General features: G+C 34.6%; 1 protein-coding gene across 8 annotated transcripts in view; it reads left to right on the top strand.

The window, feature by feature from the left end:
* GPHN (gephyrin) overlaps positions 1-23863 on the top strand; it is a 282387-nt gene that overhangs the window by 198556 nt on the left and 59968 nt on the right. For 6 of the 8 annotated variants that reach the window (XM_027641753.1, XM_027641758.1, XM_027641759.1 and 3 more), the window contains 3 exons: positions 7220-7276; positions 9262-9333; positions 15156-15197. The exons of the other annotated variants lie outside the window; for them this stretch is intronic. In XM_027641753.1, coding sequence (XP_027497554.1) covers positions 7220-7276; positions 9262-9333; positions 15156-15197 — 171 coding nt within the window. The remainder of the gene's footprint in view (positions 1-7219; positions 7277-9261; positions 9334-15155; positions 15198-23863) is intronic. 8 annotated transcript variants of the gene reach the window in all.

The raw sequence follows: 23863 nt of genomic DNA on the forward strand, positions 1-23863 counted from the left end.
TGCCAAACGCATTGCCTGTGTTTCAGAAAATTTTTATTTAGTGTCACTTTTTGTTTAGTAAAATATTAATAAAAAATTGTTCTTCCTGTTTTAATTTTCTACAACAGGAAAAGGGAGAAGGCACTATAGTGCTTCAGGGAATTGTCCCATTTTGAACTTCGGCAACTAGTTGAGCAAACTCATTCTGTTTGCTTCTTGAAGAGATTATGTAAGAAAATAGTATTTAAGTTTTTTCTAAATTTCTGCCTTTGAAAAATTAATAAACTGTAGCAGCACAAATTATGACAAAACTGATGACATGTTAATATACAAGTTCAAAATTGTGTGACCATGAAGATATTATTCTATTCACTGATGCCTCAAGATTTGGTGTTAGAATGTGTTCTGATGATTATTAGTGATGGCAACGATCCAAATGAATCCCCATTTTTATTACACTCAAAATTATCTTTAATATTTGAAATTAATTACCTCTATTTTGCTTATCCATTTAGTTTAATTTTAAAAGGCAAAATACGTATAATCTCTTTAAAAGGGGCATTTATGAATAGGGTAGAATTTGATTTCTTCAATTAGGTTTCAACAGTATGTTTACTTGTTTGAAAGGAATGGAAGTGTTCTTTCTGTTTCTGATCCCTTTTGCACTATCACTGCGTATTACTGGACAAGAATTTCTGTAGGCATTTATTGATGTTTACATTTACTGAAACCTGCATACATTTCACTATGTAGGTTTTTATTTAAACTAGCAATACTGGAGACTATAGGAATGTATTTATGGAAAAAGTCTATGACAAATAGGGTCCTGAAGGTGAGTCATTCAAAGTGCTTACATTTGAAATATATTGCTCTTCAATGACTGTTTGAAATGAGGCCTCCCACTTGATTACCCTACAGTAGATTTATTCTGTAAGAAACAGTGACAGGTTTGGCAAGATTTCAAAACAGCTGTTGCCTATTTTCAAATTTGCGCCATTCATTGCAGTTTATTTTTTAAGACTGCTTTTTTCTTTTATAAATAGTTTTACAAAATGTGAGGAGTGCCTTTGAGCAAGCAGTTCATATGCGTTTGGCACAGCAGTTCTTTGCAACACTTGGTTTGCTTTATTAAGTTTTCTAGGCAGCCTACTTGGACAGTGGTTTCACTCAACAGCACTGTCAGTATGGACAAAGTGACCTTAGTCGCTTCCCAGGTTATTGCTAGTAGTTAGCCACTTAAAGGTCATATTGTTTTAAGGTTCTGCAAAGTGAATTGAATCCCAGATCTTTCTACCTTAACTTCATCTTCCAAGGTCCTCTCACTGCTTTAATTGTTTCCTATGGCTTAAGTGGCTACACCCTTTTCCAGTATCCTTACCAACCCTTCCGCTCCTCTTTTACAGTTGAACTCCTCAGGACATGTAAATGTGAGGAAATACATGGGACAAGAAGCTTTATACAGATTTTCTAAACACAGCCCTGTCTAGTCAAAAGTACAGGCTGTAATAGATATTTGAGAACAAATCTTAAATGCACTTATCCTCAAACAGGTTTACTCTTCCCTTTAAAGTCCTGCTGGCCCACATGTTCTCAGAAAGATGAGATCTTCCTTGTTACACTGAGCCCCAGTGCAAACACCACTCCCTTAATTTTTCTACTAGAAGTGGTCAAAGAGAGCAAATATTTTCTTTATAACCCTACCAGAAAGCTGATTTGCTTTATAACCTGCCTGTCGCACCATCAGGTCACTTCTAAGTGACTTCATTGGTGCAACAGTTTTCACTGTGACCACCAAGGTATCTCTGATAGGAGTTAGCTTAGTGTCTAAAAATGTTTAAAGGACTCTGTCCTCCACTAGATGTGCTATAGCTCTGTATGTGCTGCATTCACAGCTTAGGACAACAAGGCAAAATAGCAGCACACTCAGAAGTGAATTGTCAGTTCGGGAAAGGTATGCAAAAAGAATGCAAAACTTCACCAACTATGACTTAACATATCTTTATTTTTTCCTTAAATATGACCTTCTTCCTGCTTGCCAAGACAGATTTCTGATATATGCAACAGGTGTTTGGGTTTTGAAAAGCTCTACTAGGAGCATGAGGTTCAAATTCTGCTTTCTTTTGTGGGGAAAGCGAGAGAATAAATGAGGCTGCAGGCATAGGTGGGGAACAAAATGTGCCAGCAGACAGTGAAAAAATGTTCAAGCAGTTCTGAAATGTGATGATTTAAAGTATTGAACTGATGTGAAATTGAATGTAAAGGTTGTGTGGTAAAAGGTCTAAAACGAAGCAAAGCAGTATTTGTGGCTCTTGAGTGATGAGGCTGTAGGGCTGAGAGAGGTTTGAAGAAGAGTAGGAAGTAGCTTGGATGCAGGAGGCAGCAATAGCATTATGAGAAAAGAAAGGGCTGTGGTCAGGAAGAACTGGGAGGAAGGCAGCCTTGAGCTGGTAGAAGGGTTTGTGAACCTTCAGCTATGTGACAGGAGGGTTGTGCAACTGTTAACTGCATAATGAAAGTGAGGACCCAGCTCTCATATGCCCAGATCTCCAGTTTAAACGAGACTTAGGACATGAAGTCACTACAAATCATCATCATGGCTGGGCTTCACGAACAAAGATTTGGGAAGGACTCTACCCATATTTGCTACAGGCGCACTGGTGGCTAAAGAGGCCAATGCGAGACAGACAAACTACAAATAGAGACATACTGTATAATGTTTGTATTTATTGTAGTCTGTCTTTCCCTGGCTGTACATTTCACCTACCAACTTTTAGACTTGATTTATGACCATTAAATTTCACTTAAGTCACTAGATATTTTCAAGAACTAGGCTGCCACATGTTGGTGTAAAATAACCAATGCATTACCAAGCCTTTTGTATAAGGACATGGTTACATTATCTTTGCCACTATATGTGTTAACAAAGCATTTGATCTAGTGATGATACTTCAATACTGCAACAAAATTACATTACTTTCTACCATTGATTGTTACACCTGTACTGTGTTTATTCCCTTATCTGCACATGGAGCAGTGTGAGGAGTAGTGCCCATTTAAAAAAACAATGTGAGCAGTGTGAGCAAAATTTGTGATGGTATGATAATGATGTTTTATTGGCATTCATTAGCATTCACATACATTATGCTTTTGTAGATTTACCATTATCTATGAAGTGCAGTAACCATAATAAAACTTTTATGCCATACTGCAGTATAATGCACAGGCAGGAATATGTTTATTGGTTGAGAATATATGTCTCTTTTATAGGAGCCTGTATTCCCTTTGTTTGAAAATATTTCCTGCTTATTTAGGAAGCCCCATCTAATTGGTGTTTGTCTGACCCAAAACTGCAGAAGTAAAAATACTTTCAAGTGCAAGTCTATTTTTCATACATTAATGTAAAAGTTATGCATAATGCGTTTTTAAGTTGAAAGGAATTGATTTGCTGCAACATTAAAAATATATTAAACTCTTTGGGTTTGCTTTTATACATCCACCTACCTTTCACAGAATATCTCTTTAACCTAGACTGGAAACTCATGCCCTTGTTTTTCTTCTATATTTTGCCTTTACTTACTGTTCATCGTTGATCTCTGTGTAGTAATCAAGTGGGAGAAGAGCAAATAATCTGAACTTGTTTTGGATGCTGTGTAGTATAATCTCTTGATTATTGTGATTCCAATATTGTATGCCCAAACCATTGAATGAGGTACTTGACATCTTTTTAAACTACTGCTGTGAAGAGTTTACATTGTGAGTGTTGCATTTATTCAATTTCAGAATTAAGTAAATTGATCATATCAAAAAGTTATTGTCATTATGAACCATGCATATATTGGCCAGGATTTCGAAAAAAAGTCTGACAGAAGTTTGGCTTTTTGGTGAATGTGGATGGGAAAACACATTTCTGAAAGCTTTAGGTCTGGCAACATTCCAATTTCTTTGTCAGAGTTTAAACAGGGAAACTTTAGAGTAGCCCACACAGAGTATATTATCAGAAAAGGGAAGGAGTCTAAGATGGATAGTGCTAAATATTTGAGGCTGTTTCTCCTGTTGTGGAACTCTTCCTTTAAATAATCCAAGAAAAGGCAGAGTCTCAGATTAGCTAGTTGTTCAGAGCTGTTCTTTCTTTATGACAAGTATAACTACTGGTCTAGATATGTATTTAAGGTTAGGTATTTTAAATTCTTTTTTCTGAAGTGAAATCTAGGATGAAGATATCCTTTTAGGTAGAAGGTAGAGGAATAATAATGAAACCATATGCAAGACTTCTGCTTAGAAAACATTTTCTGTTCACTCATCTTCTAACAAGTCCATTAAGTATATTTGAGCATTCCTCTTTGCTAACTGTTTGGTTCTGGTTTCCCTGCTTCCTAAGTTTTCTTCCACTGGCTTCCTATCTCATTCTGCTCCAACTGTAACTCCACCTTGTTCTTCAGGTATCAGGATAGGGACACCTGTGGCTAATCTTTAGCTATTAAATCCTACTATTAGTGCTTTGTGATAAGAAAGGGATGTAAATATAATGCATTTATCTTAACTGTCAGTGCATTATACCTTGCTAGTTTCCTGGAATGTTGCCTACACAGCACCTTTCTTTCTTCATTACATTGGGTATCTTAATTCGCCACCTTCAGTGTTCCCAAACCTTCATGTCTTTCAGGTAACATTTTACCAATAACTACTTGGTGTTGCTCCTGCCTCATCTCTTAATCTACTTATTTAGCTTGTGTTATGGTATAGATACTTTTGATTTAGAACACTTACACACGTTTCATCGTAATCTTTTATAACTACAAGTGTTCATCTATGATGGGGTTCTTGTGTCTAAGTGAGTTTCTGAAAAACAAGGAGTGTATAATCCATGCCATTTTCTGAATTAGTACTTTATCTGTCAACTTCTAGATCATCATACAGGAGTTTACCAGAGAAAGATAGGTATATACCTGAATTCCTTTCTGTCGTATTTGCCGAGGAAAAAATAAAAAAGTTTTTTTTATTCCTACTGTCACTTGCCTTCCTGGTAGTACGCTATTTAATTCCCAGGACATATGTACTATAGCTTGTCCAATACTCATACAACACTGATTCATCCCTTGAGAAGTATTCAAGTTGTACTCTGCAAGATTCCTGTAGAAAACACATTTTCATGTATATTAACAGTGCCATGGATGTAAAACAAGAGTTGACCTTAGGCTATCTCCTTGTAATTCATATGTCCAAGCATTTATAACTTCGTTGCTTGTAGTGTACACATTGTTTATGTATTTCTATATATATTTTGAAGAAAGAAAGAGTAAGTAATATCAGTTATATGCACCTGTAGTATCTCCAATCTCATTTCTGACTGAATCCTAAACCTTCACCACAACTTGAACAGCCACAGTACCCATATTGGTGAGTAATTCAAGAAAAACTTTTTCCCTGAAGTGCAATGCATATTGTTGCCACTTAGAACTTTTTCTCAGGTTTCTGTGTTATGTAACATTTTTCTTAATGATCTAGTTCCATGTGAGATTATAAGCATTCCATGTGAGATCATAAGCATTTTTTTTTCTCTTTCTCATTTTTCAAAACAAAACTAAATACATTATTTTTGAAAAAAGTTTCAAATTGGTAAGATGAATTAGGGTTCTAGTAGATTATGTCTTATTACCTGGAACTGGTAGTATCTCAACCAGGATATTGGGGAAAGTATCTTTGCTCTAGATCCTGATGTTTTCTTTTCAGATAAGGATCTTTTTTTTCCAGTTGAGGTTTCCTTTTCTTTTCCTCACTTAGGAAATATATAGCAACTAGGTTATAACTGCATATATTTTAATTGAATTTGTCTTCTAAAGGAGATATATTTTATTTAAGAATGACAGTTTCTTCTTAGTATATTAGATTGGAGATTTACTTGGAGTCCCATGATAACAGTAATGTGAGTGTTTCACTTGAGAGTTCAAATCAGATGCTGTTTTAATGCCATAAGACCAGGGAAGGAAAGCAACGATTAACATAAGTATTTCCAGTGTATTTTTCTAATGGACACCCTATCAGAACTAAATACTTAAATTGTTAATATATTGTTTCGTTGCATTGTTTTCTTGAGAATCAAATGCAAGTTAAAAAAAAAACATTCTGTTGACTGAGTTTTGAGTAAGAATTTTTCCATTTTACATGGCTCAGGTAAAAAGAAACAGGACAATTTAACTTGTGCCTCTGCTAGTGTCCTCCAGAGAGCATAAAGCATCATTGAATTTCCGTGGTTCATTCAGCCTTTGGCTTCCTTAATGAGATTTCTTAAAGAAAAAACAATTAGTGTGGTTTGAAAGGGTTCACCTCAGTTGTATGGGATTTTGTTTTACTTAGGCTATGAAACAACCATCAAATAGTAAAAACTTTCAATTCAGTCTTGACTCAGAGTAGAAGGATATTGCTAAAGTAATTTTTATTGTCGTCTTCTCTATTTCAGATGACACAAGTTCAATTTATCAGTAAAAGACATTTGTTTACCAGATTCAGCAATTCTGAAAAGAACTTTTGCTGTAAATTAGTGTTTTATGCTTCTAAAAATATGAATCCTTTTGAGAAGCTACCTGATTTGTTTCTTCCATGCTCTGAATCATATAGGAAAAAATGTATATAATAAAGGAAAAGTAATCAGGTAGAAGATGTTGGAGATTATATATGTGGTATATTTAAATATTTAAAATAAAAATCTAATGTTGGTCTGGCATTAAAATTTTCTGGTTGGGCAGCATAATTTTTAACTGGGAATCTTGACAGCAGTGGCTAAAATCTCTAGACCTGGGTCAGTAGGAATCTGTATGACATTCTGTTAAGTATCAGTCATGATACTTGCAGGCTCCCAGTTATAGCATACGCTGATCATACGATTTGTAGAAGGTATAGGGTGCTTTTTCTTCAGTGAGAGTTTAAGAACTTCATTATTCTTAATATCCAAATCAGATAAGTAACACGTATTCTTTCAAAAATGTTAGTGAATTTAGCATGCAACATGTGTGCCGGATTGGTAATATATTGAGATAAAAGTGATCAACAAAGCAAGTTTAAAATGCCATGATTAAGCATCATTTATTTCAGAAGTTAAGAGTCTGTGTCTTTGTCCTCTAGAGGTGTCTCAGAGAGTCAAATTGATGTCTTGCATGTACTGCTAACTGATTGTGTGGAAATTTTTTTAAGTTCACTTTTTCTTTATTCTTCTGTCTTTTTTACCCATCTTCCCCCATTGTAGCAAATTAGACGGCCGGATGAAAGCAAAGGAGTTGCTAGTAGAGTTGGATCCCTCAAAGTAAATATGTTTCTAACATTTATTTTGCAAGTTTTCTTCTATAGCCTACACTTTTCCTTTTGAAGGGGGAGGTGAGGGGAGGGAGGGAAGGGACTTTTCCATTTCTCACCATCCCATCATTTTTATTTCAGTATTCTTATTGCTGTTGGGTCACATTTTGTTTGTTTCTGTGCTACACATAGAACAACCTACTGAAGGCAGGCTGCCAGTTAGGTAGCTTTGGATGTCACTACAAATAAGAGATAGTAACAACTTTCTTGAAGTGCCTGTAATTTGGTGATCATGATTAAACCACTTCTCTGATCTCTGTTGTTTGTTGCGTGTTACGTGGAGAAGTGGCTTACTCATCTTCAAACTACTGCTTCCCATCTTCAAACATAATTAAACTTTTATGGTGTTGACACTTTTTGCATTTAATTCTGCAAAACACCGTTACAAGATAGTTGAATATTTCATATATATGTAGCCTTTAAATTAGAAAAAAATACCAGAGTAAGTAAAGATGAAATGAGAGATTCACAAGAGTCTATGAATGGAGCCACTGTTTTTCTGATAATTAGTATCTTCTGCCTTTTGATGTTTGTATAAACATGCCCAAATATTTAGATTGCTTAACAGAACAGGCAGATATCTAAACCAGTACCCACCATGCATAGTGTTACACCCTGATAAATGGTTTAGAACCAAGATGCTGATCATATGCAGTCCAAGCCATTTTGTTTAGGTTCCTTTTCAAGAGTTGCCTCTATTACAATTATCCAATTTTTCACTTTTCTCCACTTTATTTCCTTTTAGCACTTTCTCAAGCACTAATTTTTTTTTTCTTGTGCATTCTCCTTGCCTTTTCTGCCTTCTTGTTTTTTTACCTCTGTTTTGGTTTTGGTTTTGTATATGAATGTATTACCTTTGTTCCAGGACAAGCCATCCTCTTTGTTCTCTAACACTGTTCTACAGCTGCTCTTTGTGAAAATGTTGTTTCACTGAGCATAAAGAAGGGGAGGGAAAAGATTAATTATATACCTTTTTCCAGTAATGCCACCACTTAAATTGATCTCAACATAGAAAAAGAAGGCAGTTGCTACTTGTTTATACAAGTTCTAGCTAGAGGCATCTGTAGCATTCCTCACTGTCTGTGAGGCTTTATCTTTTCATCTTGTGATTTGGGAAGAGGTTTTAATTACGATGTAGATGAGAAGAGCACTGTACATGAATGAGGCACTGTTTCAGTGGGAGACATTCAGACCACTGAATTCACATAGAGGAAAATAAAAGACAGCACAGTTTCTATGCTGTTTTTGAAAATTGTGTATGTAACTGCAGTGCATCTTAAGGCTTGGGTCATCACATACAATTCTAGATTTGTAATGCATGTATATATGCAGAAGATGTAGCTTATTTATGTGGTGGGTTTCACCTATTATTTTTATGGACGCCCAATGATACCTAATTTTGGATGAATATTTCTGTATCTGATTGCCTAGGATTTAATTCTATGACCCAAAATACATATTTAGACAAAAAATCTTCCTTATAGAAAATGGGAAATCCTAGTTGAGGTTCCCAAACATGAAAATTTACCTCTAAAAATTATTCTTTATGGAAATAAATTCTAGGCACAGCCTTACCAATAAACAAGCAAATAAATAAATACGTACATAATAAACAGTGTAGCAGAAATTCAGTAGCTTTAGAATGATAGTTCTCTTGATTTTTCAGGGTTTTTTTCCTGTAGTGCAAAAGACCCATGTTAGGCAAAGATGTCTTGCTTCCAGATTCCAGATTTACTGAGCTTGTATGTCCATGTTGTTCAAAGCACTTTGATGTCTTGAAATGTTTTGGCAGAGGCAGTGAGAAATGCGTTAAGCTATGATTTATTAAAAACAGAATAAAACACACAAAAAAAAGAACAAAATAAAAATGAAGAAAAAAAAACTATTATGAGAACAGGTTGCTTTTTCAATTCATTTCCTGATGTTTACATGTAGCTCCGTCGAAAGCGGAAGGAGCTCAGAGATCACCTAGAAGGCCATGTCAAAGGATGCTCTCTCCGAGTAAATGTACGATTTCACTCGGTCATCTGATTTTTTTAAAACTTCTGCTGGCTGGTAACACCAAATCTGATTGGTTTGTCCTCTCATCCCCATCTTTTTCCTTTCTCCTTCTCTTTCTCCCTTTGTGTTTGCTTTCTTTTCTGGCTGGGGCTTCATTTTAATGTGTATGAGAAACCTGACCTAATTGACAGCTTGTTTAAAAGGACATCCTACTGCATTTTAATCAATGCTAATCAAACTGCTTGGCTTTACAGAAACTAAAAAAAAAAAATCCCTTTCCAAAATCAAAGTTGCATATCTAAAACTTCCAAAATCAAAGTTACATATTTAAAAGTTTCCTGAATATCAAACTTAGCAATAAATAAAACAGATGCCCTTAATTAAAAGGATAATTCTTCTGCCAGGGATTGATAGTCCTACCTGAACCAAAAACTGTGGCTAATATAAGGTAACCCAAAATCGTATAGGTTCACACGTACCTCTGTCTTTAGCTTCAGTCTTTTGGGGTTAGGTTAATATTTGACTGAATGACAGCTGTGAAAATTTTGTTGCTTGTTTTTTAGCAGACTAATGCATAAAATTCTGCAGCGTATTTCCTATGCATTACATTTACTCCTTGATGAAAAAAATGTGAAAAAATAATTAGAATCTAGTGTATGTCATGACACCCCTATAAAGTTGCACATTTTTCACAGAAATATTTAATAAAGCAAGTTAAATCCAGCATAACACTACAGACAGCAGTACCTCATGTTTAGCAGTTCAACTCATAAATTAAGATCAGCTTTTCAGCAGTTCTATGGAAGTGACTTTAAGCCACATAATTTTGTGTATAATGAAAATTAGGGAAAAGTGACACTTTTAGCATAGTAGTGAAACTTAGTAACCCTTTATCCCTTTGCACATCCATTCACTGAAGGTTCTCTGAATAATTTCTTTGGATTCATGTTCTGTTTGTCTTCCATACACTGTGATTGTTGTCATTCTCAGCACTATCATTCTAATGCATAATCCGCTAAGGTTATACAGTGCAAGATAATTTTAGTAATGATAACGATTTGATAATTTTTACCCCTTTGAGTGCTTTTGCTTATCCAGCTATGTATCTGACATAAAGATAATTACTGCTTATTGTCAAATACAAGTTCTTGAGTTTATAATCTTTTGCAGGTCAAATACAAGGAAATCGAACTGCTAATATTTTGCAGTTTCTATAAAATAAATTTGATTAAAGGACAGTATCTTTTTCCTGGCAAATCTTTTAAGAATCAAGTTTTGAGGGGAATAAACTGTGTCATATTTCAGATTTGGTGGCAACTCAAATTTATTAGTCACAATCAAGATAAAACAAGTTCCTTTATTTTAAACTACTCATTCTTAAATTTGTGATTTAATGCTTAAGAATAGATATAAAGCCAGGAAAAAAAATTATGCCGTGAAATCTTGTACTACAAAAAAAGATGTTATAATCACACATTATGTCACAGATTGTCACATGGGGAAAGATTTCAAATTAAAAGCTGTGACTACATTAGCCGTGACAACATGACTACATGAGTTGTCATGAAATTGTCCTGCTCCTCTGTGCCAATTTATCTGTTATTTCGTGACCATACCCTACGTAATCTAAGTCAGTCAGTCAGTAAAGAATGTAAGTAATTAAACAAAGAAATGTTCCACATATTCTGCATACGCCTTTAAGTTTCTTAAAACAAGCAGGGCACATTGTTAAAATTTACTGCTTTGTCACTGCTGCTCTGACTCATGCAGTAATAATGGATATTTTAGACAGGACAGCATTTTAAAAAACAATATACAAATGACTGATCAAAGAAAAGAAATATTGGACAGTTCTCAATAGGGGAGAATTGGAGAAAAAAAAATGAGGAATCTGTTAATAATTCATTGTTAAAATAATTTTCATCTTTTCCATATGCTTTTGGAAAGGGTTTTAGATGTAGGTTGCTGATAGTCCTACAACATGGCAAAACTATTGAATGGTATGGGAGGGGAAGCATGTAGTATCTGATGGCCAGCTCCATAAGTGAAAATGAAATGCTATTGCACAATTGTGTATTGCAAAATACCATTAAGGTGGAACCTTTGTTCCAGAATGAATTGCAAAGACTTGCTTTCTGGATTAAATTCAAAGGCTATTGGAAATATGTAGGAAACACTGGAATTCTGCAGAATATCCCCGATGCCACCAAAAGTTTAGAAAACCTGCTAGATATTTGAAATAAAATTGCACTGAAAACATGAATGAAAATTTGAGTTAATTAAGCAATTTTGGAGGTTGAGTAGTTTTCGTTTTTAATATGTTTTAATATCAGCAGTAACACATAGCCATTCACAAAAAGTTAATCCTGACCTAAGATTTGGTTTTGCATTTCTTCTTGAGAAATTCATTCATCTTGAAGTTATTTTCATTATTTAATCCTCTGGCCCCTCCCAGAGACTGGTTTGACACTGAATTGTTGATAAAAAATAGTGTTCTGTCATGTGGATATGTTAGCATTCCCCCACTGTTCAAATTAATGTAGCAAGTGTATTTTCTACTGACATGATCAACAGTGAAAGAGTTGACTGGTTTATATTTTAGAACTCACAATACCTGCTAAAACCAATACCCTTATGAAAGTGTGGAATTACTGTGAAATTCAGCAGAACAATAATGCTTCACTCTGTGCTTTGGAGTTTTTTTGGGTTCCAAGTCAGAGATTCTGGATTTGTTCAGGAAAAACATTCTCAGAATTCATAGCAGAGTCCAAGTACTGTCAATATATTATGTTAAATGGAACCGGGATTATAATTTCTCATACAGGCCTGTGTCTCTCAGAGTCTACAGTCTCCTGCATGCATTTTCTGTCTGACTTTAAGTACCTGCCTTCTTTGACCATGATAAAGGATTACATTTACGTGATTTTTGTTCTTGATCCTAATATTCCATTATTAAAGATCTGAGTCAAGCCAATAAAGCCTTCCAGCTGACAACAAATTGCTCTTGCAGCATTTGAACCGGGTTCTCAGCTGATGTAAATAGGCATAGCTCTTCTTAAATCATTCTCATGATGGGGAATTTCTTTGACTGATAATTTGACCCTTAAATTGAATGTTCATGGGGGGAAAAGAGCACATTAGCACATTAGCTTCACCTAACATAATATGTAGGGGTTGTCCAGTAGCATGCAAAATAAGGAGAGCTGCCCCGTGTGTCAAACTGGAAGAAACAATCACTTAAGTTCATATATAACAACAAATTTTAAGTAGAGTTGGTGATAGGTTGCAGAAACTTCCAAGGAGCTTGGAAAAGGACCGACATTTAATTTTAATAGCACAGAAGCTTACAAAATCCTGGAATTGGGCAGATGCTAAAAATGGAAACTAGTTAGCAAGAAAGCAACACATAGAAATGATCAGGAAATTGTAAGTGTGCAGCAGATTAAACAGTCACATTGTGTGATCCAGTTGAAGATAAAACACACAACAATCCCCATGGCAGGACTGTGCTGTGAGCATAATCCTTTCCTCAAGAACATTAGGTCATTTTGAGACTAGAACACTTCAGTATATCTTTGATTTAATCATTATGAGAAAATTAAATAAGTACATTGAGAGACTATACATTAAAAAAATTATTTTTGAAGTAAGATTAGGAGATTAAGGAAAATTGTGTGTGTGTTTTTTAGCATAGGAAGAAATAAAATATACTGGTATCTTGCTGAAGGGAATATTATCATTGCTTCTATAGAATTAGAACTATGAAAAAGAAAATATAAAATTACTTGCAGTTATTAAATTCTAATTGGAATAAAAATGAAGTTAAATGGTTTCATTATTAATGAAAATATGGATAATTAGATTACAGGATACTTTGACAAGGAAAGTAATAGTATTCTACTTGTAGTAGTTGTCTAAGAGAAGATTAAAGTACACAAGTGTCTACCATATTCCTTGTGAATTGGTGTGAGGAGTAGACAGGGTGAGATCTTTATGGAATATGGTTCCAAACTTCCTCACCATTGTTGTTTTTGTTAATCTAGGTACTCAGACTTTAAAAACTGATGCTGTGATGATTCTTGCTATTACTGCATACTTTGGATTCTCACCTGCAAAGCCCAAGCTAATGTTTTTTTCCATGGTGTTGGAAGACAAACCATGGGAACAATGGCTGGACATTATTTATGAGAATCTTAATTAGAAACTCATCCAAAAGTCTTGGGTGAATAGCCGCACCCCCGTTCTGAGCAAAAGCACACCTATCTTTCTTAGAAAGATTTCAAAAGCAATGTTTCTAGGAACAGTTTTTGCTCTGTCAGAAAAGGATCTCTCTTTTTTCTTTTTTTCTTTAATTATAAAATAGACTGTTTAAGAATAATAATTGATTTCTTAAAACTGTGGGATTTGCTCTTGCTATTTGTCTGAAGGAATTTTCTGGTTTTGTCTTAATCCTTCTGCAAATCATCTCAACATAAAAAAACATTTCATCAGTTGAAGAAAGTGCTGAGGATGTGAATATTTAAGATGATGTGAAGTGATTCAGATTTTCTTGGTAGTGTTATCTGGAAGAGCAAATGAAATACACAGTGCAAGAAAGGAACAAAAATATTTTCAGAGTATTAAAAACTTTTCAAGGAGGAAAAATCAATTGTATAGAAACATATAATGGAGACATAATTTAACACAGACCAGTGTGACTGTAGAAGTGATATTTTATATTTCAAGAAAAAATATGGAATACACATTTGAGACTGAAGAATATTCTTCAAAGACTTCTTATGAATACCATGTTCTCTACTCAGTCCATTATATACCTAAGTCAGTAAGTGGTCACTAATAACTTATGTGGAAATTCTTGCTGTATTCATCTTTACCACAAATATATCTAAACTGCTGTACAGTTTTTTAAGTCTCAGGAAGTTTTACTAAGGCTTCGCATATTTCCCCCCAGAAAAAAAATCAAGAGGAGATTTTTAGTGCATTTATAAGAACCATGTCTTTTTAATTTTCACTTATTAGGCTGCTTTTACTCATTCTTCACAGACAGTGAAACATGAAATATTCTCACCCAAAGAAAGGATTTTCCTATAAACTACTGGAGAGTCCTTTTTTAATACTTGATTTATGTCTGCATGATTAATAGTTTAGAGTATTGGCTATCCCATATAAACAAAATGTGTCTTAAGCAATCAGTAAAACTAGTGTTACCAATTAACTTGTGTTTGTACTGCAAGCTTTGACAGTGGACAGAGTCCCTCAAGAATCACAGACTTTATGTTGCGTAGAGGCATAATCTGCAGTTTTCTACCAACCTATATTTGTCCACTAGTCATTGAACTTTGCAAGTTATTCTGGTTTTTGGGGCAGTGAGATTGAAGAACCTCCACTGTTAAAATGCTGGTTCTGAGTATGTCAACACATAAAGATATACAAAGACCTCTAATGGGTTTTCACATTGTAGTCTTTGCAGAGTTAGAATAAAACTAATAGTTTTAAATGAAAGAGATTAGTAAAGTTTCATCCTGGAATACCTTATTATCCTAAGGATAGTGTTGTCAGTTATTTAGAGGAGGAAGGATTGATAGTTGTCTTCAGATTCATCATTAGTTTTAATTATTTTTCAAACACAACACTTTTTTTTCTTTCAAGAAGCTTCCACCTTAAAAGGCATAAATTTGGAGCCTATGAAACAGCTGGTCATGGAAACTTTATGAACCCCCTGTTACTATCTCAGTGCTGGAACCACCTATACAGAAAACTTTCTGAGACCCTTACTGTGCCACCATTTATTTTTTAACAATGTTTTCTTTTCCCCACTGCACAACCAGGCTCGACTCCCTTCGTGCTCATCCACCTATAGTGTTTCTGAGGTATACTTTGCACGTGTTCTCTCACACAGTCGACCTGCTCACCCATCACACTTTTTTGATTTCATTTACTTTTATTCTTTTTTTTTTTTTTTTTTTTTTGCATTGCACTGTGCACAAGTGGGGAAAAATCAGCTTGGGGGGCAGATTTTGCATGATCAATCTGCAACCATGTTCAGCGTGGTTTTAAAATCACTGTACCAGTCTGGGGCCACCATGATGTATAGTCTAGCTAGGCATCTGCTACATAGCACATGAGCTGAAACTGTATGATAAAGCATCCTTAGTTATCTCTTACATTAAAATAAAAATAACAAAATGCCAAATGCTGCACCGGTTAGTCTGACCTCTTTTCAGATAGTGAAACTGGAAAGACTCTGTAAAGATGGCCATCAAGTTATAATTACTAATTACCTGTCTAGATATAGGTGTGTTCATTATATCTGAAGTTCATTATTAATTTACAAAGCTCTGGCTTAGGTCACGGCCTGCCAAAATGCATAAACCATTTTAAATACTTCTGTATCAGCTTCATGATCATCTTCTACAATGAGGTATAGTACCATCTTAACAGGACTTGAAAATAAAAATACTTTCGACTGTAATTAGAATGGGGGGGAAAAGAAGAAGTATGTTAAGATAAACTAGAATTCACAATATCATGGGATAGAAACAGAGTTTATAAAATACTGTCAAATTAACACCATTACCTGCTGTGTAAAGATTAGGCTTCAGCATGTTATTATAATTGATAAATGGAAGAGTATCAAAAAGATGGACTTGAGGTTTTCTGCTATACTGAATCATTCTTGAGCAGATATAGTTATTTATTCTGTATTTTAAAATAATCCCTTAAAGTTGAGAAGATCTTATAAAAAGTTAACAGTTCGCTCTATCTCACACTGTGGGCCAAGTTCTAGACCTGATCTGAATGTTCTATTCATGAAAATTATACAAAATGCAAGCATAAAGAGCTCATCAGTTTGTCCCTAAACAGAAAGATCTGTGTGTAACCAGTACCTTGCTGATATGTATTTGTTCTCAAAATCTTCGGCTTCTCAAGCAATCATTTCTAGCACTTCCTTATCCTTAGTAATAGAAGGTTTTCTCCTAGTTTCAGCGTATGAATAGGCAAAAGATATAATAGAACAGTTCTTAAGAAGAAAGATGCCTACCAGTTTTTCTGTAATGGATCAATAGTTGTTGTCTGGCTGCGCCAGAAGACAAGTAATTCTAAAAATAATCAAGTATGTGTTCTTAAAAGCACCTGATAAGTATTCTGTGGTTTATTGTAACTCATTATTGTATTGTATGAAAGCCTCATTGTTTTAATCATTATCCTCAAAACACCAATACAGAATAAATAAATTATACTATATTCATGTGCATACAAAGACACTTTTTTCTGAGCTAATATAGGAGCAAGAAATTAAGTTTAGTGCTTACAGATGCAAGACAGAAGCCATCCTCACTCCGTTCTTCGGAATATCTGTATGAAATTAAGAAAAAGCAGTGGATCACCATCAGCAAAAATAGTGAATGTGCTCTTAGAGATTATGAATCAATAAGTCACTTTCAGGGAAACTGGACTCTTCATGCTTTGCCTGCAGCTTCAGTCATTTGTCCTTCCCTCCACTTTATGGAGGGATCACTGTCTTTGAAAGAAATACATACCAAGGTATTGCAGCTGGTGACTAGCCAACATGTATGGGTCTCCTGCTTGATCAGATTCCAAAAACCTTTTTGCCTTCTCCGAAGCTACCGCTTATTTGCAATTTGTAGAAAAGACTCTGCTAGCTGAAGTATCAAGATGCCACTGCAAGACTGTGAAAGCAATTCATCCTTTATACTCTGTCCAAGGGCAAGATCTTCCTATCTAAAATGCAGGCATCTTCTGATGCAGTTTCTAGCTAATCGAAAATCAGAATTTCATGCTCATGGAACACACAGTGCAAGACCTAAACAGTCCTGTTTTAAACTGCAAACTGAAGGTGTAAAAAAAATACAGATACATCATTCTCTGGTGGCAGGATAGCACCCTGTGTATTTTTGAATAGACCATTCGAGCCAGTGACAGATCCAAAGGAAGAAATCAATTGAAATTTAAGGTCTCTGTGGCAACTGTAGCTATTTGAAGAGGCAGGAAGGGATTGGAGGTTCTCCGGGGTCTGTAAAGGATTTGTAGTCTCACTTCTATCTTTGTGAGAGACTCTTCATTTGGAAACACAACTTAATGTCTGGATGTATATCAAGCAATGCTCAATGTCATCTGCTATTATTTTGGAAAATGAGAAAGGTTGCTGTGAGTAAACAACATCTTGGCCTCTAAATGACATGATAGGAAACCTCCCAAACTGAGTATTGTTAAATCAAGTCCGAAAGCCTGCCAGCAGTTTTGATCAGGGGAAGAAAATGAGTAATATTGTATTGTATGATGTCTCATATGCAGGAGGGAATAAAGGACCACATTTTTGATAGGATCTCAAGGTTGTTTCTTATGTCCACACCTATTTCTGTGGTTCTTATTGCAAGAAAATATTTTTCTTAGGCTAATTCTTAAAGCACCAGGCTTGGAGATTCTTACTTTTCTTTGTCCAAGTCATCACCAAATAGCATTGGACCTTCAGATGATATCAGGAACACAATGACGAGAGAAATGGAATCAGTGCTGTGGGAATTCAGCTGAATGTGCCTTCTGACAAAGGTACAACAAAAGATAAAAGGGAGAACCTCATATAAATGGTTTCTGAATTCTGTTTTTAGGAAATAGATGTATTAGATTCATCATAAAAAATTTCCTGGCAATTTTCATTGTTAAGAAAAGCTCTGGAATTGGATTAATTGGCACTGGTACAGCTCAGATTGCCAAAAAGGAAAGTGAGTGTACTATCGAGGATTTGCTGTCACATAGGAGGTCTTTGATTAAAGAAGTAGAAGATCTTCCAGCAGAAGAGAAACAGTACCTGCGTATTCTGCATTGTGAAGAATTTAAGGCAGATTTTGCTGCCGATGTTTTTTCAAAGAAAATGTTCTTGTAGAGGCTATTTTGCATCTGAGTCCAAAACTAGGAAAAGCTTTTCACCTGTTCCTTTGTATTGTCACCAGTTGCATAGATGAAAGTGTAGATGTGGTCAACTGATGCCTATTTGAGAGGAATGGGCAGAAAGATTTTAGAAACTTATGCTTGCTTTTAGGTACAGAAAGGTTTTCCTAGTTTGTTGAGCTCCAGGCATTATAGGATAGTTGTATTATATACCTATTTAGCCCCAGTCAGCACCTTAACAATTCCACTTGTCTAGAATCAGATGTTGTCTTTGGTTCAATTCAGTGAAATTGAAGTGAGTTTCTTTAAGTAGTGATTTCCTTGTGACGAGAAGTAAAGCTTTAATGCTCTAAAATGCTATAATGATAAAATATATGTTCATATTATCTTTAAATTTCACAGCATCCAATAAAAGTTTTCACCATTGATGAAAACCAGTTAGCTTAATGCCTGTAATTTTTGCAGATGTTAGCAGGGCTACTTAAATGATTTGTCTAAGACTAAAATTATTAATTAGAACTAATAATGACTTAGCAGTTGTGAAGTATAGTATATGTATAATATATCTGTAATTTACTTATTATCCAGTTGTCACAAAACATAGTAATTTATTTTTAATTAGCAGTAGTTCACTTATGAAATTATTCCATCAAATTGGCTTCACTTACATTTTTAGAAGTACTCTGACATCAGCTTGTATCTTAAAAATGTCACACACAATGTAAATTGAACAGATTGTCCAATGAAGGTCCATAGTGTCCTAATGTATAAAATTACACTTAGGTAGTGTTATGCAATGGCCCCATTTTTTATTCTCATTTGTGTCTCAGACTTTCTGTTACCAACATCAGTTTCTTTCCCCCTCTGTCTCCCTCTCTCTCCCTGTCCTCTGGCTTTTGCATGCGCTTTGTGTTTGGCTAAAAGCGTAATGAAGGAAACCTGTTGATCTGCTTGTTGGAAGGACAGTGGCAACAAAATGTTTACTGCAGTGCTATTCCTACTTTCTAAACAAATTAAGTTTTTCAAAGAGGAAGACACTCAGGTCTGTAGCTTGTCATATGTTTTATTTAGCCTCATTGAGTGGTTAGAACATGATGCCTTTTATTGTGAAAGATCTGCAAAATATTACTTTTCTCTCCCACAAAATATAATTATTTCCATAAAAATAGTTTTGGAATATATATTGGCTGCATACTTATTGATTTGGTTGTATACGTAGCATTGTTAATAAAACAGCAGAGACCTGTATTGTCTTACCTAATTATACAGGGTAACCAGTACAGGGAATTAAGTAGCAGTATTCAGAAAACAAGAGTCAATACTGTTTCCTGCAGCAGGTAGTTGACTTCAGAAGACCATTCAGAGACCACATGAAGATTTTTAAGTGCTCTAGGTTAAACTATTTTATATAGTATACCTTACAAAATGTTGTTAATAACTGAATCTTGTTCTGTAAAACTAAAGATAGGTAAGAGGCTGGTTCTCCTTCTTAAGCTAGATTGACCTGAAAGACCAGGAACTACAACTCTGACTTTCACATTTACCACCAGCACAGAACCTAGAATTCAGTTTTAGGTACAGGATGTTAAGTTCACTGTTGATATCTGTTGTAAATCTGCTCTACACAGCACAAGTAAAGCAAATATAAGCAGTTTGTGTTTTCTGCTCTGATTTCATGCAGAAGTCCAGCAGATAGAGAATTTGGTTCCTTACATCTGACATAAATATACTGAGCCATTGAACAAAAATTCCTTCATTAAATTGAGATTGCCTATCTTGTTGCCTTAGTTACGCCATATACTTTGTAGAGAGGCTTTTCGAAATTTGAAATGTTTTTCCAAGAAATAAATTAACACAACAGAGCCAGTAAGGATCCAGCAATCAACTGGGGTTTGTCCCACTATGCTGGAACAATCTAATCCTGGGTTTCTGTGGTTTCAATTTTTTTGAGGGTTTTGGGGGTTTTTTGTGGTTTTTTTTTCATATAGAATAATGAGTTTTTAAGTAAAATTAGAATTTATAGGTATTTCTCTTTCGAACATGAGCAACAGGTCAGAGCTTTCTATTTGGCAATTGCCATTTAAAGGATTGCATTTTACTTTGCTAATAGTACCTACCACCTTACTCTAGGCTTAAGAAAAATGAATTAATTGAAATTCTTACTTTTAGAGAAACATGTGCACATTAAAGTGCAAAAATTTATGAGAAAACAGTGATATAGTTTCCTTATTCATAGAAAATAGTTTTGCTAGTTCTATCTTCATTCATGATATTAGGATTAGTTTAGGATTAGCATTAGTATCTTCTCTAGCATTCTCTCTGCCATACAACAACCGAGTATGGCAAAACTTCCAAATTACATCAGGAAGGAAAGTATGTTATTGCAGTAATTTATCAAAGTATACATTAATAACTTTGATTAATGACATCTTAGATAATTAATATTTTAAAAGTCATTAAGAAATGTTGCTATATTTGTACTTTAAATAATATTTATCTTTGTTTACCCATTGCTGAATCTCTTAATTAGATCCATTATTAGTTCATACATTCAAAATAGAAGCAAAATTTTGCTTAACCCTACATTTTCTCTGTGCATAGTACTTACCTTGTGACTTCTGCCAAATAAAATTATCCCTTTCATATTAATCCTTTGGACTTATTAGTTTGTTCTCTTCTAGTAAGTTCAATTCAAGCACTAAGTTCATTTACAAAGAACTATTTAACACTTGGGAGAGTGGTAAAAGAAGGGGTTTTGAATGGCATCTCATTTCATGTTACGGATTTTGGCTTAACCCTTATCTATTCAAGTTAACAAAATTGCAATATTTTGGTTGATTTTCATTATAGTAAAATACTTCCCAGCTCTGCATTTATCAGAGAAAGAACAAATAAAGTTTCAAGTGCTTATTAGGAAGCATAGGCACTAAGAAGTTGAATGATAAAATCACAACTATTTTCTAGATAATGTAATATACATTTCTATATTCTAAAACCCAAGTAATTCAGAAATAATTTCCATCCTTCCCCATTTGGAACTTTAAAGTTCCTTACTTTTTGTTTCAAGACAAATCTTTATGTTTCAATTTTTAATAAATTCTTCCCCTTGCTTCTTGTACCACAAAATAGGGAGACATTTCACCCTGCTAGAGATGTGCAGTCCTTTATGAAACAAATTAGATCAAGCTAGAGAGCTATGAATGTCATTTTCCTTTTGACTGATTATAGCTTAGACTCCTTCGCATTTTCCAAAGTCAGTCTTGTCATTATTTCACTAAAGATACATCCATTTAAGCAGAGGAGTTATTTCCATTTTCTTGCGCTGTACCATTTTTTTGACTGTATGGCAATAAAGTTGACTTGATTAGATATAACTGTGAGATTTCTTTTCTAGACAACTGCTGTTTTCTTTTAAAATCCAGTATTAAGCTGTTCACCAGCATATAGTGTTTAGAATTTACTTGTTTACTACTTAAATCAGCTTGTTTGAAAAGCCAGACATTATTTTGCATTCTATTACACTAGTAATAACACTTAATGCAACTGTGCTCTAGGTTCAGCTCCCAAAGCAATCTAACTCTTCAGTCAGCTTCAGTAATAGAATCTGTGGTAAAATTAGTCTAGATTCTGAAATAGCAATGAATCAAAGTAGAGCAAAGCTTTTATTACACTGCTGTTACAGCTTTTGAAGGAATCACTGATATGAAATGCCGTACATGTGATCTAATTTACATGTATCTCTAGTGGGCAGTGTCTGTTTTAATACATGGAAATCAGATATACAGAGCAGTGTCAGTATCAGTAATGCATAGCTCAAATGTCAGTGGATTCCCATCAGTGCTCCCTATGTTATCTTCCTTTTTTTCTAGTTTTTAAATGTAATTTTGTAACATGGAAACAACTTCTTTATTTTAGTTAAGCTCAATATTTTTACTTGAGCTAGGAGCATCAAATTTGAAGGGCTTCAAGTACACTTGTACACTTGTTTGAAGCTTAACTTAAAAGAGCTTTATTCATTTTTGAAAGTCTGAGATTTTGGCTGAATATTGTATACATCAGTGACTATAATATACACCATATGTAAGATTATTGTTCCCTGTGTTTACTAGTTTTAGCTCTTATACTTGAAGAGGGTAGGTTTAGATTAGATGTTAGGAAGAAACTACTGTGAGAAGTTGTGGGCTCCCCATCCCTGGAAGTATTCACGGCCAGGCTGGATGGTTCTTGAGCAACATGGTCTAGTGGAAGGTTCTCTGCCCATGGCAGGGAGGTTGGAACTAGATTGATCTTTAAGGTCCCTTCCAATGCAAGCAATTCTATAATTCTATGCTGAGCACTGCAGATGTAGTTGAAATAAATGGCAGTTGATGATCAAATATCTGTAATCCAACTGGATTATCTTGTAGGCATGTCAAGTTAAATTTAGTCTAGATGTCTCTGGGTCTAAGTTTCCCATTTGTAAAATCAAGTCATGCCTCTGCTTCACAAAGATTTTGTAAAAATAAATTCCTTCATGTGTATTACAGTGTTTCATGTTGTAGAACCAAGCACAACAGAGGAATCTGTAAAGAACTAAATTATTCCCCATATACAAGATGGTTTGCATAACATTTAGTAAGTAAAACATGAAATTACTCTTTGAGCAGGGAGATTAAAATGAAATAGCCTTATCTTGTCTTATGAGAAGCCCTGCTGAAAATGATTATGATGAAATCACAATACTTACCTGTCAAAGTGAAAATAAGAGTTGCACACATGACATTGATCTGTCCTAAAAGCTGTTTCACTTAAACTTGCAAATTTTCCTTGACTATATTTGAATGAAGAATTTATTTTAAAATTTTATTTAGAGGGTCATGCAATTCAAGTTTCCATTTTTTTGCAGTAGTATGGATATTTCATTGTTTTAATGCTTCATTGAAATCGGCTGTTGCTGGGTGAAGAAATGGAAATGTGAAACTAGTTGAAATTTAATTGAAAAGCAAAATACTTGTAATACAAATGAAGCTTTTTAAAACGTCAACCTTATTAGTGTATATAAAGGGTTAGAAAGTAATTTATGGTGTGCTTGAAGACAAGAATTTCTATCCATCTCTTATGTATCTGATTGACATTTGATTGACAGTAGCTTAAAAGGCTGGTTAATATGGAATGGACAGAAAAGTCTTTTTAAAAAAGTTTAAAAAGTCTTAATGCTGGCCAGATGGACTATAAGTCAGGCATCTAATGCATACTTTTAAGGCTAAATGGTTTGTCAGTCAAACCGTTTCTATGGCAAACAACAAGGACAACGGGAATTCTTTCCCTTGTATCTCTTAGGAAATACAACTTATTCTCTTTACCTTTATTTACACTATCTACTTCTCAAACTGGAGAATATTTCTGAGGCATTTGGGGAATGCTGAAGATTTTCATTCAAACAAATAAAAGATCTTGTTCATACCTAATAATGCAAGGAGCAGAACTTCTGATTTTTCTGAGTACAGTGTTCCTAGAGATTTCTTATGTCTTACAAATCCCACTTGAATTTTCATAGCATCAGTTGGAGTTTGTGCACAAATTTGGCAAAAATTAAGTCAAGCTTATGCCTTGATTTAATATAGGCTTTAGCTTATACAAGGTGCAT

The sequence above is a fragment of the Corapipo altera genome, unplaced genomic scaffold (assembly GCF_003945725.1).
Source record: "Corapipo altera isolate COAL_440 unplaced genomic scaffold, ASM394572v1 23b, whole genome shotgun sequence".
Classification (NCBI taxonomy): Eukaryota; Metazoa; Chordata; class Aves; order Passeriformes; family Pipridae; genus Corapipo; species Corapipo altera.